Source organism: Ostrinia nubilalis, chromosome Z, assembly GCF_963855985.1.
Source record: "Ostrinia nubilalis chromosome Z, ilOstNubi1.1, whole genome shotgun sequence".
Taxonomy (NCBI): Eukaryota; Metazoa; Arthropoda; class Insecta; order Lepidoptera; family Crambidae; genus Ostrinia; species Ostrinia nubilalis.
This window is the reverse complement of record NC_087119.1, coordinates 25,814,027-25,833,053: the sequence shown is the minus strand read 5'-3', so window position 1 is coordinate 25,833,053 and position 19,027 is coordinate 25,814,027. Positions and strand designations below refer to the sequence as shown.

The following is a 19,027-nucleotide window of genomic DNA, read 5'->3' as shown; positions in this document are numbered from 1 at the left end:
AAAAAGAAACTACTGAACGGATTTTGATGAAACTACAGTGTAGGTACTTATTTTACATCCTTCAACTTATAACTAGGTATGCGAAAAACCGAATTACACGCGAGCGCGTCTTTCCATTCTATACATAGCCAGAACGCAAGGGTGTGAAACTAATCGAGTATAGTTTGGATATGACTTTTTTTACTAAGCTCCTCCAAACTATACACGACCAGTACGCATACGCTGCGTACTGCTCGCGTATACTTTGTAGTGACTTAGGTCAATTATCTTCCTCCAAAATATACATCGCCAGTACGCATACGGACTAATCATGTATGTATTGTAATAAGTGCGTGATTACAATTTATACGCGAGTAGTTGCATGCTAGTCATTTTGACTTATTGACCTCTCTTTCTATTACATACTAGCTTTTCGCCCGCGGCTTCGCTCGCGTGGAATTTTGTCTGTTACAGAAAAACAATATCGCGCGCGTATTTGCTCACCGTTTAGACCTACCCTGGACTACGACAAACATTTTAAAACCAAAATCAGCTCAATCGGCCCAGCCGTTCTCGAGTTTTAATCAGACTAACGAACATCAATTCATTTTTATTTATATAGATAGATTATTTCATATCTGCGTGTCTACTTTAAACATTGAATCATCTTACGACACGTGTCATTGTTTTGATAAAGGATTTTTTTGTGTTTCTTATTCTGCCATAGAAAAGATATTTATTTTGGGGCTGATATTTCACCAATTGTAGGTATGGAAATATGTCAAAATGATTTTGTTCTTGAGATAAAAGTTAATAAATAAAATAAATAATAAATAAATATCCTTAGACATTTTACACTGCGCTTCTAGTCCCAAACTAAGCAAAGCTTGTACTATGGGTACTAGACAACGGATATAAACATAATTAAATACTTTTTTTTGTAAATACATACTTATCATACATAGAAAACACCCAGTCCAATACAAACAAATATGTTCATGCACACAAATGTTTGTACTGTGCGGGAATCGAACCCGCTACCACTTCGAACCACTACACCAAACGGCCGACAATACAAACCTAGCATTTAAAGTCTCGCATAATATTGTATTTAATGCGCGTTGAACTTTCTTCTCTCACTCTCTCTCATATCAATTAAATTGTTATTTAATTTGAAATCTACCTAATCAATTTAATTTCAAAAACCACTAACAATAGTTTTAAAAATCTAGATTTATTATAGATTCAGTAAAATAATAATATTTTATGTAATAATATCAAATAAATGTAATTTTAAATATAGTTCCATATTTTACTGAATTTTACTAAATCAATATCAACTAAACACACTCTAGTCAAGTGTAAGTGGTGTAGTAGAAACTAATCGAGTATAGTTTGGAGATGACTTTTTTTACTAAGCTCCTCCAAACTATACACGATCAGTACGCAAAATTCGTGTATAGTTTGGAGTCACAGATTTACAAACAGGCACTCCGAAATATACACGAGCAGTTTCCTATGGGTGCGTTCTGGCCATGTATAGAACGGAAAGACGCCACGCGAGCGAAGCCGCGAATTAATAAAGCTAATTCAAATGAATGATTATGAAATGTTGAAAACAAGGACTATTTTGTTTAAATGCCTATCTCGGAAATTTGAAACCCGCTGCATCCGGTTGCTTATATTCCTATTATTACTATTAAGCTAAGCGTCCACTTGTCGGTATCGTACGCAACGAACGCATCGTACAAAACGGATATGCATAATAATTGCAGAGTGGGGTCCCGTTGGAGTGGGCATCTTGTTGGTGAATGGGTGGCACTGCTCAGTCTCAGTTTACTCTTGTTTTTATTTTTTCTTCTTCCATTATTATGTGTCACTGTCATGTCTATGTAATTGCCTGTATTTGTGTGATGTCCATTGTAATAAATGTATCTTTCTTTCTTTCTTTTTTTCAATATAAATAATACTACGATCCGTTGCGTGCGATACGTCCGATGCGTACGATACCGACAAGTGGACGCTTAGCTTTATACTCGTAAGCAAATAATATTTACTCGTAAGCAAGAAGGTCCCTAATCGATGGCTCCTACGTATACTGGCGTAAGTGAAAAAAGTAAATTTTACAGGAGAGCCATTTTAGTGGCCAGAACCATATTTTTGGGTCATATCTTCTGACCTACTAAAACGAATTTAATGAAATTTCACATTTAGCCTTAACATGTAATGCTTTTGCTACTGCTGTTATCAATTTTTATATTTTTCTTATATATTTTGAGATTTTACGCATTGCCCTTTTACGTCGGCATATTTCTATAATTTCATGTATATTGTTCAACGTAAAGAGACTTAAATGACAACGTAAATATAATATTTTAAGCGATTACTCTCTTTATTTATGCATGTAATTATTTTAATTGTTATCATGTGCTATATCAATAATAAATCAGTTAGAAAAAGTCGTTTAATGTACCGTTTTACGTTTTAACGCAAATACGCCCATATACTGTGCTCGAGATTTAGTTAGGTCTTTTAACATAATGTGTCATATTTTAAAAAAATATAAATAACTTGAAAAAATCGAATTGCCTAAGGCGGGAATTGAACCCACGATGCCTTAGGCAGTTCGATTTTTTCAAGTTATTTATAATTTTCAAATTAGTTTGAGATGCGACTCTTAACGCTAAAAATTAAATAACTATATAATGTGTCATAATTTATAAATAAAACAATTTGCTAAATATTTTCATGGCTTTATTTAAGATTTGGATTATAAAAAATATATGTTTATGTAAGCAACTACTCGTATAGATTGACGAATCGTATGATTGGGCTTTATACGTGGCGTAGTTTTGCACATCCGCCTATTTGCCTAAAGTTTTATTTTGTATCTAATGGAAAAAAAATTTTTTTTTCTTACTGATGTTATAGATTAGAGCAAAGTGAAATCATTGCTTAAATAATTGGAAAAAGGCGTAAGCGGCAGTTTCGCCCTTATACGTAGGAGCCATCGCTATATCCTGATGGAAGCAGACCATATAAGTAGGTACTTACAGTGTGCACGTAGCTTGTATCTTTTGAAAACTAACATTTTCTAAGATAATGGTGGTAGAATTGGATTAAAGAAAATCACAAAAGTTGGTCTTTGATATAAAAATATATTTACCAAACATTATTTTTGTACAAACATGGACATTATGGACAGACGATAGTCGGGAACACTTGCTTTGTTGTTGTGAGGCATGGTACTATGTTGGCGATTGGTTTATTTAAACGAGGTACGTGAAATATTTTGTATCTCTACGAGATCAAAACAGCAAATTCCAGTAAGTCCTTTAGATCCGGATCCTTTACCTCCAATGACTATCTTGAAGCCTTTGAGAGCTTCTTCAGCTTCTGAACCTGCAGCAGCGCCGCCGGCTCCTTCGGTGTTTTCTCCCGCTCCGGTGCCTGCCTTGCCAGCGGCGCCACCAGCGCCACCCGCGCCACCAGCGCCGCCTGCTGTTTCGTCGGGCGGGCAGACGCAATCAGGATCAGTCTTCGATGGAGGAGGGAGTGGAGGCAGCGGACCATTACACTTACAAGCATCCTCAATAGGAATCGCATCGCTTTCTTCAGGAGTTGGAATGTCTTCCGGATGCTCCTCAAAGTACTGCAACGCATCTTCAAAACTCATTTCTTCAGAATCCATATATGACAGTTTTCTATGTAAAGGCCTCTTCTTGAACTTGAATCTGAAACCTGATGTGGTCTGAGTCATATTAGACTTCATTTTAAGTTCCTCCATCATTTCCCGCTTGTCGATTTGATCAAATTCTTCTTTCAAATATTTTAGTCGTTCGTAATCGATTTTCAACTCTTTTGGTGAACTCGAAATGTCGAGTATTTCTTGATCTGCAGGGGCTGGAGGACATTCGCAGACATTTTTCTTTCCTTTGTTACAGTCACATTTTTCTTTACTTTTTCCTTTGCAAATGCAGCATTGGCAGCCTTTAGACTCTGTGATGAATCGCTGACATGGGCATTGCTTTTTCCTCTTCTTTTTCTTTTTCTTTTCATCATTCTCATCACATAGGCAGGCACCTCTCTTGGGTGCTGTAAGGCAAGTGGAAGCTTTACTTCCTTCTTTGGCACCATCTGAAACAAATAGGAAGAAAACTATGTTTTAATTTTATTTACTCCATTAAATAATAAGATCCTGCTGAATACTAATTGAAAATTTTAGATCAGTCTATCTAAACAATCTAACTTGATACAGATACGCCTCGTATAACCAATAATTACCTACTGAAGGAATCAGATATTGGTCATAATCATTACTCATTAATCAAAAGATTTCTTGAGTGATTTGTTTTATTAGATGGTAGAAATAATAATAAAAATTACCTTTAGAACAAGGTAACGTTGCTTTGCGCTTGCGTATAGCGGCGTTCGGATTTGAGTCGCCGCAACTAATTGACGCCATTTGCTTTGCAGCTTTTTCGAATAGTTCTCTTAATTTGTCTGGATCGCATTTACAGTTATCGGATCGGCCTTGCTCTCGAGGGACGATCGATACTTGAGTGCCCATCGGCTGGTGACATACTTCTTGCCCAGCGCACGGTGCAATACGACAAGACGCGGGTCCACCTGATGGTTGCTTTAGTGCTGGTTTAGGAAGCCTGGGGGGGCAAGCCTTGCTTCTCGCAGGGCAGCCGTTGTCATGCATGGATGTCTCAATCCTGACTGATTGTTTTGGTGGGTGGTTAACATGCAAGGTTGTTGGCTTGTGAGGTGGTGGGTGCGGTGACGCTTTTTCCATACGTGATTGAGAAGGGGTTGCTGCGTTATGCGGTACACGACACACTCTTATAGGAGTTTTCTGGGCGGTGAATTTCCTATGCTGTGATGATGTCAGAGATTTTGAGCTTTTACGAGGACACTTGACGTACACTTCACGATGTAAACCTAAAACAAAAATTATTATGCTATAACATTGAAAGCTGATATTTTATAATGCTTTAGAAAGAAAGAAAGAAAGAAAGAAAAAACATTTATTTGGTACCAAAAAATTTACACAAAAGCGTGCAGATCGCTGCATGGTGCGATTTCGGCGCGATCTAAATCTAAGGCCAATGACAGGTCGTGTGAACTGTCATAGGTCGCAAGACCTGCCATTGGCCTTTGATCGCACCGGTGATGGCGATTTGCACGCGTTGGTGTGTTTGAAACTTATGACATGTTTGTAAGTTCCGAGTAATAACCTTGAGCGGCTCCTTGTTTTGCTATTATGGGGGTAATTAATTCTGAAGCAATCGTTGGAATACTTGGAACGCATTCTTCGATTATCGGTATAATTTCTGTGCTCTGTTCTTTCGGTGTGCAACAGCACGGTCTGTCTCGGATCGTATCGACGCTTACAGCTCTTAGTTGTTTTACTGGCTTCAATGTAATAGTTTCTTTAGTAGCGCTAGCGTAGTGACTAGTTATTTCATCGTTTTTTATTTGTTTCTCCATACATTGCTGTAAAGCTTCTTCATCAACCAACTTCGATATATCTCCGTAAATGTGTGGTCTTTTACCTTTCGATCTGAGTTTTATTCCTCCGGGAGCTAGAAATATGGAAAAATTTGGGTTTTGATACAAAAGTAAGTTTTGTAGTAGAACCTAACTTTTGTATCGATACCTAACCTTTATTACGTAGTACTTATTGTTATTCTGCCTTTATCTCGTATACCGATTGCAAACTATTGATCATAATGTCCATTGAAAAAAAAAACCAAGTAATATGATTTTTATGTAGGTATTTAGTAGAATTATTATATTATTGGTAAAAGCATCAATAATGTTGTTTTGATTTCAAAGTAGGTACTCTCTACATACTTTTAATTTTATGACCTACTATGTGTAACACGAGTTATTTGTATCAATGTAACTTACCGTCATAACGACTCATTTTCCGGTCCCATTTAGATATGTTTTCGGATATTTGTATGCAAATAGTAGAATCTGCTCCATCAACAGAACTATCGGTATCATATTCGTCGGATGTTGGCACTACCAAATAAACAGACGAATCTTCTGGCAATTTCTTTCGTAACAACAATTCATTCACGACATCTAACATGCTGTGATCACTATTGAAGTCATGAATAACCATGACAGAGTCTTTTCTATTATAGCTTTCACTTCCTTCTGCTCCATCTTTAGGCGCATCAGTTTGAGACAATCTGAATATTAATACGTCGTTTTTATCTTTATTATTTTTCTTGCGTTTTTCACAATGCTGGTTATTGTACTCGTCAGAGGAAATAATCAGAATATCGCGAATGTAACTGTGGCTGAAAATTTAGCACAAATTAGAAAATCATCAAATAAGTAACATGTCATTAAAATTGTCTAAAAAGTACCTTTTCAGTGTTTCCGATGTGTCGTAGTCAAGCGTGTCTGTTATTATACCAGATTCATCCATTGTGAGCACGCTGTACGTATCACGTGCAGATATTAAATAATGACTTGCGTCTGAAGAAAATTCACTATCGACAAATGAAACCACACTTATGGTGTCTTCTTCTGCGATATAAGAACCTGTAGATAAACTCACTGAAGAATCGGTCTTTACTATGAATATAGATTCGTAGCTCGATGATCTGATAGATGTAGCAATCGTAGTTTGCGATTGGCTTTGGAAGATGGGTGGTGTTGTTTGACCTTCAGAAAATAAGCAGTAAGAGTGGTCATACGACTCTGTGATGTAAGTATTATCAGTTTCAAGTCTGTGCAAATCTATGTAAGAGTCATAAATATCATCGAAAGAGGTGTCTTCAAAAACATATTCAGAAGTTTCGGAAAGATCTTCTTCTGATGTAGTTGTAAAATTAACATTATACTTTAATAAATATTCTATGTCATCTTTTTTCCGACTAATGCGATGTGTTTTTATTTTAGGTTGTGAGTAAATACCCTTCCTCTTATTAATAGACTTATGGGATAAATTAATAGACCCTAAGTTTTCTTCGTTTCCATAATATTGCGCTGTCTCGTATCTTTTCTTTCGTGATTGTTCCATTGAAAAAGATGGAACACCTACAGCTCTTCCAACAGTCACCTTGATTCCTTCATTATCTACAAACACCCCGCCTTTAACTCCTGGCACGCATTCTTCAGGGCATGGGCAAAGAGAAGATATATCTGGGGATGTAACTCTTATTTTGACGTAACTGTGTTTGAATCTTATTTTCTTTTTATCACACCCACAGCCTCGATCACATGTTGTAGTTTTTATTATATCTTGGAATTCTTCCGATATGCCTGCTACTTTTGATTTTACAGCAGCAACACCTTTAACACTTTTCCTAGCTCCAGCTACTCCCACCTTTTTTGATTTAGTTCTGATTTTACCCTTTTTTTCAGATGGTGTAGGTTCAGGCGGAAGACCAGCTTCAGTACGTATTTTCTTTATTAACTCCTTTTCGGATGCAGTTTTGCCTTCAGGAATTGGTAATCCAGCCTGAACTAAACCTCTTATTATTTTTTCTTTTTGAGCTGGAGTCTTTCCTGTTAATGGTGTTATTAAACCATCAGCTTTTGCTTTTTTAACTATTGCTTTTTCTGAAGGGGTAACAGCCTCAGGAGCTACCCCAAATTCTGGTGGTTTTTTTGCTTTAGTTTTAATGCCTCTTCTTTTTTCCGAAGGAGTTGCTTCAGGCGGAAGACCTACTTCAGTTCTTATTTTCTTTATTAATTCTTTTTCGGATGGGGTTGTCCCTTCGGGTATTGGTAGCCCAGCTTCTGCTAAACCCCTTATTATTTTCTCTTTTTGTTCTGGAGTCTTTCCCTTGAGTGGCGTTAACAAACCTTCTGCTTTAGCTTTTTTTATAACTTCTCTTTCGGATGGAGTTTTTGCTTCAGGAGGTATTCCCATTTCTCCCCGAATTTTTCGAATCATTGATTTTTCAGATGCTGTCTTTCCTTCTGGAAGTGGCAAGCCTGCTTGTGCTAGTCCTCGAATGATTTTCTCTTTTTCTGCCGGCGTCTTGCCTTCTAATGGCGTCAATAAACCTGCAGCTTTTGCCTTTTTTAATTTTTCTGATGGAATAGGTTTTGCAGATGGTCGAGCTGCTTTGGCAGACGGCTCTCTTTCTGCCTCTGGGGTCAACAAAGGACATATACATTCGTCGCTAGGCCCCTTGCCTTCTTTCATTACTTTTGCAGTTTTTTGGTCCAACTCCCTGGCCTGATCAGGAGGTAATGCTGGTGGCCCGACATATGCTGGCTTTTTAGGTTTTCCTTTTTCAGCTTCAATTTGAGCAATTACGGCTTTTTCCGAAGCAGTCCTTCCTTCAGGCAGAGGAATTCCCGCTTCTGCCATGCCTCTTAAAATTTTTTCTTTTTGTGAAGGGGTCTTACCTTCAAGAGGGGTAATTATTCCAGCTGCTTGAGCTTTCCGCATTCTTTCTTTTATAGATGGCGTTTTGGGTTCTGGTGGTAATCCTAATTCTGTTCTGACTTTTTTTATCAACTCTTTTTCTGATGGTGTTTTGCCTTCTGGTAAAGGCAGGCCTGATTTAGCCAAACCTCGTAATATTTTTTCTTTTTGTTCCGGAGTTTTTCCTTCTAATGGAGTTAACAACCCTTCTGCTTTTGCTTTTCTTAGTTTTTCAGATGGGACACCTGCAGCAGATGGAGCTCTTGGCGTGGCTTTTATTTTGGCTATCAAAGCTTTCTCAGAGGGAGTTCTACCCTCTGGCAATGGGATGCCCATGTCGTGTTGTGCTTTTAACATTTTTTCTTTCTCTGGTCCTGATTTTCCTTCTAATGGGCCTATAATTCCCGCTGCCAGTGCTTTATTATATTTCTGTTTTTCTGAAGGTGTTTTAGGTTCTGGAGGTAATCCTAAGTCTGCTCGAACTTTGTCAATTAATTTCCTTTCGGATGCTGTTTTTGCCTCGGGTAGTGGCAAACCTTGCATAGCTAGCCCCCGAATAATTTTTTCCTTTTGCTCTGGAGTCTTTCCTGTTAATGGTGTGATAAGTCCAGCAGCTTTAGCTTTTCGTAATTTTTCAGATGGTATTGCCATCGCTTCTGACGGCGCTCGACCTTTGATTTTAGCTATAAGAGCTTTTTCGGATGGTGTTCGACCTTCGGGCAAGGGAATACCCATGTCATGTTGAGCTTTCAAAATTTTCTCTTTTTGGGCTGGTGTTTTCCCTTCTAGTGGTTCTATAATACCTGCAGCTAAAGCTTTATTATACTTGTCTTTTTCAGCGGCTGTCTTTGGTTCCGGCGGAAGGCCGAGGTCTGCTCTAACTTTGTCAATCAATTTTTTTTCAGATGCAGTCTTGCCTTCGGGTAGAGGCAAACCTTTCATAGCTAGGCCTCTTATTATTTTTTCTTTTTGATCTGGAGTTTTGCCTTCTAACGGCGTCAACAAGCCTTCTGCTTTCGCTTTTCGCATTTTTTCTGATGGTATTGCAGCTGGCGCTACCGAGGGAGCCCTCGGTGTAGCTTTAATTTTTGCTATTAAAGCTTTTTCTGATGGAGTTCGACCTTCGGGTAGTGGTATGCCCATGTCATGCTGAGCCTTTAAGATCTTTTCTTTTTCGGGTCCAGATTTTCCTTCTAATGGTTCTATTATTCCTGCTGCTAAAGCTTTGTTATATTTATCTCTTGCTGCTGCGGTTTTTGGTTCAGGTGGAAGTCCTAGATCTGCTCTAACTTTGTCTATAAGTTTCTTTTCAGATGCCGTTTTTCCCTCTGGCAATGGTAAACCTTGCATAGCCAATCCTCTTAAGATCTTTTCTTTTTGTTCTGGCGTTTTTCCTGTTAGTGGAGTAATTAATCCCGCGGCTTTAGCTTTTCTTAACTTTTCTGAGGGTATTGCTACAGCCGAGGGAGCTTTAGGCATTGCTTTAATTTTGGCTATTAAAGCTTTTTCAGAAGGTGTACGACCTTCTGGAAGTGGAATACCCATATCGTGCTGCGCTTTTAGAATTTTTTCTTTTTCTGGACCCGATTTACCTTCTAATGGTACAATGATTCCGGCTGCTAAAGCTTTATTATACTTATCCTTTGCTGCCGCTGTTTTTGGTTCGGGTGGAAGACCCAGGTCAGCTCTAACTTTGTCTATTAATTTTTTTTCTGAGGGTGTCTTTCCTTCTGGAAGCGGCAAACCTTGCATGGCAAGGCCTTTTAATATTTTCTCCTTTTGCTCGGGAGTTTTGCCTTCTAAAGGTGTAATAAGTCCCGCTGCTTTAGCTTTCCGTAACTTTTCTGATGGTATTCCAACCGCTGACGGAGCTCTTGGCGTAGCTTTGATTTTGGCTATAAGTGCTTTTTCAGACGGGGTGCGCCCTTCAGGTAGCGGGATGCCCATGTCGTGTTGGGCTTTTAACATTTTTTCTTTCTCTGGACCGGATTTTCCTTCTAACGGTGCAATTATACCAGCTGCCAAAGCTTTATTGTACTTTTGTCTTTCAGCAGCTGTTTTAGGTTCTGGGGGCAAGCCAAGTTCGGCTCGCACTTTGTCAATTAGTTTTTTCTCGGATGGTGTCTTAGCCTCAGGAAGAGGCAAACCTTGCATTGCTAAACCTCTTATAATTTTTTCTTTTTGTTCGGGTGATTTTCCTGCTAATGGGGTGATAAGACCAGCTGCCTTAGCTTTCCTAAGTTTTTCGGATGGAACACCCACAGCTTCTGATGACACTCGGGGCATTGCTTTAATTTTAGCAATTAAAGCTTTTTCAGATGGTGTTCGACCTTCAGGTAATGGGATACCCATGTCGTGTTGTGCTTTTAGAATTTTTTCTTTTTCTGGTCCTGATTTTCCTTCTAAAGGTTCTATTATTCCTGCTGCCAAAGCCTTGTTATACTTATCTTTTTCTGCTGCAGTTTTTGGTTCAGGTGGAAGTCCTAGATCTGCTCTAATTTTATCTATAAGTTTCTTTTCAGATGCCGTTTTTCCCTCTGGCAACGGTAAACCTTGCATAGCCAATCCTCTTAAAATCTTTTCTTTTTGCTCTGGGGTTTTTCCTGTTAACGGAGTTAGTAAACCTGCTGCTTTTGCTTTTCGTAATTTTTCTGAAGGGATCCCCACTGGTGCTCCTGGAGGTGCTGCTTTAATTTTTGCTATTAACGCTTTTTCCGATGGAGTCCTTCCTTCTGGTAAAGGTATTCCCATATCGTGTTGGGCTTTCAAAATCTTCTCTTTTTGGGCTGGTGTTTTCCCTTCTAGCGGTTCTATAACACCTGCAGCTAAAGCTTTGTTATATTTGTCTCTTTCAGCGGCGCTTTTCGGCTCGGGGGGAAGGCCAAGGTCAGCCCTAACTTTGTCGATCAATTTTCTCTCAGATGGTGTTTTCCCTTCTGGTAATGGTAAACCTTGCATGGCTAATCCACGTAGTATTTTTTCTTTTTGTTCTGGAGTTTTTCCCGTTAATGGAGTAATCAGGCCGGCTGCTTTTGCTTTTCTAAGTTTTTCGGATGGGATTGCAACAGGAGCTGCTGATGGCGCCCTCGGCATTGCTTTGATTTTAGCTATCAAAGCTTTTTCAGATGGCGTACGACCTTCAGGGAGGGGTATGCCCATGTCGTGCTGTGCTTTTAATATTTTTTCCTTTTCTGGACCGGATTTGCCTTCTAGTGGAACTATGACGCCAGCCGCCAAAGCTTTGTTGTACTTATCTCTTGCTGCCGCTGTTTTCGGTTCGGGTGGGAGTCCTAGATCAGCTCTGACCTTGTCTATAAGTTTCTTTTCAGAAGCGGTTTTTCCTTCTGGGAGTGGTAAGCCTTGCATAGCCAATCCTCTTATAATTTTTTCTTTTTGCTCGGGGGTCTTTCCCGTTAGCGGAGTGATTAATCCTGCTGCTTTTGCCTTCCGTAATTTTTCTGAAGGGATTCCCACTGGTGCTCCTGGAGGTGCTGCTTTAATTTTCGCTATCAAAGCCTTCTCCGAGGGAGTCCTTCCTTCTGGTAAAGGTATTCCCATATCGTGTTGAGCTTTCAAAATTTTCTCTTTTTGGGCTGGTGTTTTCCCTTCTAGCGGTTCTATAACACCTGCAGCTAAAGCTTTATTATATTTATCTTTTTCAGCGGCAGTCTTTGGTTCTGGTGGAAGACCAAGATCAGCTCGGACTTTATCAATTAATTTCCTTTCAGAAGCTGTCTTTCCTTCTGGGAGCGGCAAACCAGACATGGCTAATCCACGTAGTATTTTTTCTTTTTGTTCTGGAGTTTTTCCTTCTAAGGGAGTAATCAATCCAGCTGCCTTTGCTTTTCTAAGTTTTTCGGATGGAATTGCTACAGGAGCAGCTGATGGTGCCCTTGGCATCGCTTTAATTTTAGCTATTAAAGCTTTTTCAGAAGGAGTACGACCTTCAGGCAGGGGTATGCCCATGTCGTGTTGTGCTTTTAATATCTTTTCCTTTTCTGGACCGGATTTGCCTTCTAGTGGAACTATGACGCCAGCCGCCAAAGCTTTGTTGTACTTATCTCTTGCTGCCGCTGTTTTCGGTTCAGGTGGGAGTCCTAGATCAGCTCTGACCTTGTCAATAAGTTTCTTCTCAGATGCGGTTTTTCCTTCTGGGAGTGGTAAGCCTTGCATAGCTAATCCCCTTATAATCTTTTCCTTTTGCTCTGGGGTTTTTCCTGTTAGCGGAGTGATTAATCCTGCTGCTTTTGCCTTTCGTAATTTTTCTGAAGGGATTCCCACTGGTGCTCCTGGAGGTGTTGCTTTAATTTTCGCTATCAAAGCCTTCTCCGAGGGAGTCCTTCCTTCTGGCAAAGGTATTCCCATATCGTGTTGGGCTTTCAAAATCTTCTCTTTTTGGGCTGGTGTTTTCCCTTCTAGCGGTTCTATAACACCTGCAGCTAAAGCTTTATTATATTTGTCTTTTTCAGCGGCACTTTTTGGCTCGGGGGGAAGGCCAAGGTCGGCCCTAACTTTGTCGATCAATTTTCTCTCAGATGGTGTTTTCCCTTCTGGTAACGGTAAACCTTGCATGGCTAATCCACGTAGTATTTTTTCTTTTTGTTCTGGAGTTTTTCCCGTTAATGGAGTAATCAGACCGGCTGCTTTTGCTTTTCTAAGTTTTTCGGATGGGATTGCAACAGGAGCTGCTGATGGTGCCCTTGGCATTGCTTTGATTTTAGCTATCAAAGCTTTTTCAGACGGTGTACGACCTTCAGGGAGGGGTATGCCCATGTCGTGCTGCGCTTTTAATATCTTTTCCTTTTCTGGACCGGATTTGCCTTCTAGTGGAACTATGACGCCAGCCGCCAAAGCTTTGTTGTACTTATCTCTTGCTGCCGCTGTTTTAGGTTCGGGTGGGAGTCCTAGATCAGCTCTGACCTTGTCAATAAGTTTCTTTTCAGAAGCGGTTTTTCCTTCTGGGAGTGGTAAGCCTTGCATAGCCAATCCTCTTATAATTTTTTCTTTTTGCTCGGGGGTCTTTCCCGTTAGCGGAGTGATTAATCCTGCTGCTTTTGCCTTCCGTAATTTTTCTGAAGGGATCCCCACTGGTGCTCCTGGAGGTGCTGCTTTGATTTTCGCTATTAATGCTTTCTCTGATGCGGTCCTTCCTTCTGGTAAAGGTATTCCCATATCGTGTTGGGCTTTCAAAATTTTCTCTTTTTGGGCTGGTGTTTTCCCTTCTAGCGGTTCTATAACACCTGCAGCTAAAGCTTTGTTATATTTATCTCTTTCAGCGGCAGTCTTTGGTTCAGGAGGCAGACCAACGTCAGCCCTGACCTTATCAATTAATTTTCTCTCAGATGCTGTCTTTCCTTCTGGGAGCGGTAAACCGGACATGGCCAATCCACGTAGTATTTTTTCTTTTTGTTCTGGAGTTTTTCCTTCTAAAGGAGTAATCAATCCAGCTGCCTTTGCTTTTCTAAGTTTTTCGGATGGAATTGCTACAGGAGCAGCTGATGGTGCCCTTGGCATCGCTTTAATTTTAGCTATTAAAGCTTTTTCAGAAGGAGTACGACCTTCAGGCAGGGGTATGCCCATGTCGTGTTGTGCTTTTAATATCTTTTCCTTTTCTGGACCGGATTTGCCTTCTAGTGGAACTATGACGCCAGCCGCCAAAGCTTTGTTGTACTTATCTCTTGCTGCCGCTGTTTTCGGTTCGGGTGGGAGTCCTAGATCAGCTCTGACCTTGTCGATAAGTTTCTTCTCAGATGCGGTTTTTCCTTCCGGGAGTGGTAAGCCTTGCATAGCCAATCCTCTTATAATCTTTTCTTTTTGCTCTGGGGTTTTTCCTGTTAGCGGAGTGATTAATCCTGCTGCTTTTGCCTTTCGTAATTTTTCTGAAGGGATTCCTACTGGTGCTCCTGGAGGTGTTGCTCTAATTTTCGCTATCAAAGCCTTCTCCGAGGGAGTCCTTCCTTCTGGTAAAGGTATTCCCATATCGTGTTGGGCTTTCAAAATCTTCTCTTTTTGGGCTGGTGTTTTCCCTTCTAGCGGTTCTATAACACCTGCAGCTAAAGCTTTATTATATTTATCTTTTTCAGCGGCAGTCTTTGGTTCTGGTGGAAGACCAAGATCAGCTCTGACTTTATCGATTAGTTTTTTCTCGGATGCTGTTTTTGCCTCTGGTAATGGCATACCTTGCATGGCTAATCCTCTTATAATCTTTTCCTTTTGTTCAGGTGTCTTCCCAGCTAGTGGGGTAATCAATCCAGCTGCTTTTGCTTTTTTCATTTTTTCTGATGGGGTCGCTACTGGAGCCGCTGATGGTGCCCTTGGCATTGCTTTAATTTTAGCTATTAAAGCTTTTTCAGATGGTGTACGACCTTCAGGGAGGGGTATGCCCATGTCGTGTTGTGCTCTTAATATTTTTTCCTTTTCTGGACCGGATTTGCCTTCTAGTGGAACTATGGCGCCAGCGGCCAAAGCTTTGTTGTACTTATCTCTTGCTGCAGCTGTTTTCGGTTCGGGTGGGAGTCCTAGATCAGCTCTGACCTTGTCTATAAGTTTCTTTTCAGAAGCGGTTTTCCCTTCTGGGAGTGGTAAACCTTGCATAGCCAACCCTCTTAAAATCTTTTCTTTTTGCTCTGGGGTTTTTCCCGTTAGCGGAGTTAATAATCCTTCTGCTTTAGCTTTTCGTAATTTTTCAGACGGAATACCCACGGGTGCTCCTGGGGGTGTTGCTTTTATTTTTGCAATCAGGGCCTTTTCTGATGGTGTTCTTCCTTCTGGCAAAGAAATTCCCATGTCGTGTTGAGCTTTTAGAATTTTCTCTTTCTGGGCTGGTGTTTTTCCTTCTAGTGGTTCTATCACGCCGGCAGCTAATGCTTTATTATATTTGTCTCTTTCTGCAGCAGTCTTTGGTTCTGGTGGAAGACCAAGATCAGCTCTGACTTTATCGATAAGCTTTTTCTCGGATGCTGTTTTTGCCTCTGGTAATGGCATACCTTGCATGGCTAATCCTCTTATAATCTTTTCCTTTTGTTCAGGTGTCTTCCCAGCTAGTGGGGTAATCAATCCAGCTGCTTTTGCTTTTTTCATTTTTTCTGATGGGATCGCTACTGGAGCGGCGGATGGTGCCCTTGGCATTGCTTTAATTTTAGCTATTAAAGCTTTTTCAGACGGTGTCCGGCCTTCAGGGAGGGGTATGCCCATGTCATGTTGTGCTTTTAATATTTTTTCTTTTTCCGGACCAGATTTGCCTTCTAGTGGAACTATGACGCCAGCCGCCAAAGCTTTGTTGTACTTATCTCTTGCTGCTGCTGTTTTTGGTTCAGGCGGAAGTCCTAGTTCTGCTCTAACTTTATCTATAAGTTTCTTTTCAGATGCCGTTTTTCCCTCTGGCAATGGTAAACCTTGCATAGCCAATCCTCTTATAATCTTTTCTTTTTGTTCTGGTGTTTTTCCTGTTAGTGGTGTGATCAATCCTTCTGCTTTAGCTTTACGTAATTTTTCAGACGGAATACCCACGGGTGCTCCTGGGGGTGTTGCTTTTATTTTTGCAATCAGGGCCTTTTCTGAAGGTGTTCTTCCTTCTGGCAAAGGAATTCCCATGTCGTGTTGAGCTTTTAGAATTTTCTCTTTCTGGGCTGGTGTTTTTCCTTCTAGTGGTTCTATCACGCCGGCAGCTAGTGCTTTATTATATTTGTCTTTTTCTGCAGCAGTTTTTGGCTCTGGAGGCAGTCCAAGGTCTGCTCTGACTTTGTCAATCAGTTTCTTTTCTGACGCCGTCTTTCCTTCTGGTAAAGGCAAACCTTGCATGGCGAGGCCTCTAATTATTTTTTCTTTTTGCTCTGGAGTTTTACCTTCTAATGGAGTAATTAAACCTGCAGCTTTGGCTTTTTTCAATTTTTCTGATGGTGTTCCAACAGCTACAGATGGTTTTCTTGATTTTATTTTGGCTATAAGAGCTTTCTCAGAAGCCGTTCTTCCTTCAGGTAATGGTAAACCCATATCATGTTGGGCTTTTAATATTTTCTCTTTCTCCGCTGCAGATTTTCCTTCTAGTGGCGTGATTATACCAGCCGCTGTGGCTTTTTTATATTTTTCTTTTTCGGCTGCCGTTTTAGGTTGTGGTGGCAAACCAACTTCGGTTCTGACTTTATCTATCAACTTCTTTTCTGACGGAGTTTTTCCTTCAGGTAAAGGTATACCAGCCATTGCCAAACCTTTGAGTATTTTTTCTTTTTGCTCTTTAGTCTTGCCATCTAATGGCGTCAACAGGCCAGCAGCCTTAGCTTTACGCAGTTTTTCTGACGGTACTCGTTTTTCAGATGGTGCTACACCCACTGCCGTTTTGATTTTTTGAATCAAAGCTTTTTCAGAAGGCGTCCTACCTTCTGGAAGTTGAATACCAAGTTCGGCTTGTTTCTTCAATATTTTTTCTTTTTCTGCTGCAGTTTTACCTTCTAATGGAATTAAAGCTCCGGCAGCCTCTGCCTTTTTCATTTTTTCTTTTTCAGCTGCAGTTTGTGGTTCAGGCGGTAAACCAAGTTCGGTTCTTACTTTTTTCATTAGAGCTCTTTCGGAGTCTGTTTTTGCTTCCGGCAAAGGTACTCCGGACATCGCTAGGTCTTTAAGAATTTTCTCTTTTTCTGCTGGTGATTTACCTTCCATGGCGGCAACTGCTTCTTTGGTTCTTTTAGCTATTTCTTTCTTTCGTTCCCTTACGCTAGCCGTTTCTAAAGCTGCGGCGGATTTTCTTATTTCACCTAACCGTCTTTCTTCCCTTGGCATGTGACCGCAAAGTATACAGTTACAATTATCACAGTTCTTCTTCTTATAGCAGTCATAAAGACTTTTCATTACTTCAAACATGGCATCAGAATTACACGAACAGCAACAACTTTCTTCTTTAGCACCAAATTGGCATCTGTACACCCTCCACCGTGCTTGCATCATGGGGTTATTGTACGTCTTTAAGCATTCTGGTACGTTATAATCAGACACTATATTTACTGTGAAATTTGTATTAAAAGGGTTGTAAGACTTTTGTCTAATTATATCGGAGCCCTTTACAATGAACTTAGGCTTACCCGAGCAACTGTATTTTAGATCAGGCATACTGTAGCGATTATAATAATCTCTAGATTTCTTTGAAGAGCTAACATGATTTAGCAATAATTGTTCCTTAGAATATTTGTACACTTTGTACTTAGTTCGCCTCCTGTGTTTAACTTTCTTATTGTGAACGTATATACAAACGTTTTCACAACCATTACAAGGACTCTCTTCATAGTTTTTGTACGCTGTTTCTTCAGTAATAGTATAATCGGTTGGTGGTTGAAATTTCATCTTTTCATTTGTGTACAATATTTTCAGCTCTTTGCTTCTGTATTCTTTGTTCCGCTTACGAGTATTTTTAATGTAGCAAAATTTTCGTTCGGTGAATTTACAAGCCCAGCTATCGTCTGCCATAATGTTTTTATTACTAATACTTTACATTGATTTTAGTTGATTCAATTTACATATTTTTTTAAGGTATACGTTTTAATTATTTTGATTGTGGTCAGATTCAGCAATCTGAAAAAGAAAAACATATTATGTATTATTATCTCTGTATAAATTAGCAAACTATTGCTTAGTACGTTACATTCCACCAGCTCGAACTGAGGTTTCGATGACTCTTTTATAACGCGAACAGCTAGGGACTGGAATTCGCTGCCTGCTGCTGTCTTTCACGAAGACTATAATAAGGGTCTTTTCAAGGCGAGAGTGAATAAGCACTTACAGGGCAGATAATGTACCATCCCAGACTGCATCACACTTAACATCAGGTGCGATTGTGGTCAAATAACTGTCTTGTTATGCATAAAAAAACGTATATTTTTAGTTATTTCGATTCGTAAGTTTTTATAGTCCGTAACTTGGGGCAATCCTAAATTAAAATAGAACGTTTCATTTTCCTACTGATGTCGCAAACCATTTAACTCGTGTTTAATGCTGTTAACCAATTTAAGTAATTATCCAATAATATCAAATATTTTTCTACAAGTAATAGCTACAAGTTAAACAGTTTTCTACTTAAAGTGTTTCACTTTCTTTATAATTTCCCTACACATCATTTTATATAGGTAAATCTTTTGGTACGTTGATAATTATATTGTAAACTATTATAGCTTTACCTGCAACCAAGTTATTTGGGAAAAGAAGTCACGGACGGAGCCACTGTTTTTACAGTAGGTACCTACCTAAAGTACCAAAAGTATACCACCTAAGTTTAAGCCTCTTACCTGCTGAATAAAGGTAATCAACGACCACCTTCATGGATAAAGAAAAACGCTCCTTTTACATTTCTTCCGATGTTTATGTCTTTTATAGTTTCTACAAAACAATATTGTATACTTATTTATTAAAAATATATTTTTGTAAATATTTTTGCTTACAATTGTCATTGACGATTTTGATTTTTGTCTAATTTTGAAGGGGAATTTCTGAAAGAACTTTACGGCGTTGATAAGTATATTAGGCCAGTATTATTTTAGTACATTTTTAGGGTTCCGTAGTCCTGACAAGGAACCCTTATAGTTTCGTCATGTCTGTCTGTCTATCCGTCCGAGGGTTTGCTTGGAAACTATCGGCACTAACGGGTTTTTAAGACTA

The 19,027-nt window shown here is 39.6% G+C and overlaps 1 protein-coding gene across 1 annotated transcript; it reads right to left on the bottom strand.

Moving 5' to 3' along the window:
- Positions 1-2,973: 2,973 nt before the first annotated feature.
- Positions 2,974-18,820, bottom strand: LOC135086460 (titin-like). The gene is made up of 7 exons (XM_063981185.1): positions 18,658-18,820; positions 6,369-17,947; positions 5,899-6,299; positions 5,223-5,570; positions 4,366-4,926; positions 3,334-4,116; positions 2,974-2,999 (listed from the first exon to the last, which is right to left on the bottom strand). Exons 2-7 carry the CDS (start codon positions 17,840-17,842, stop codon positions 2,974-2,976), a joined length of 13,593 nt encoding a protein of 4,530 aa, XP_063837255.1. The 5' UTR covers positions 17,843-17,947; positions 18,658-18,820.
- Between the last annotated feature and the right edge of the window lie 207 nt (positions 18,821-19,027).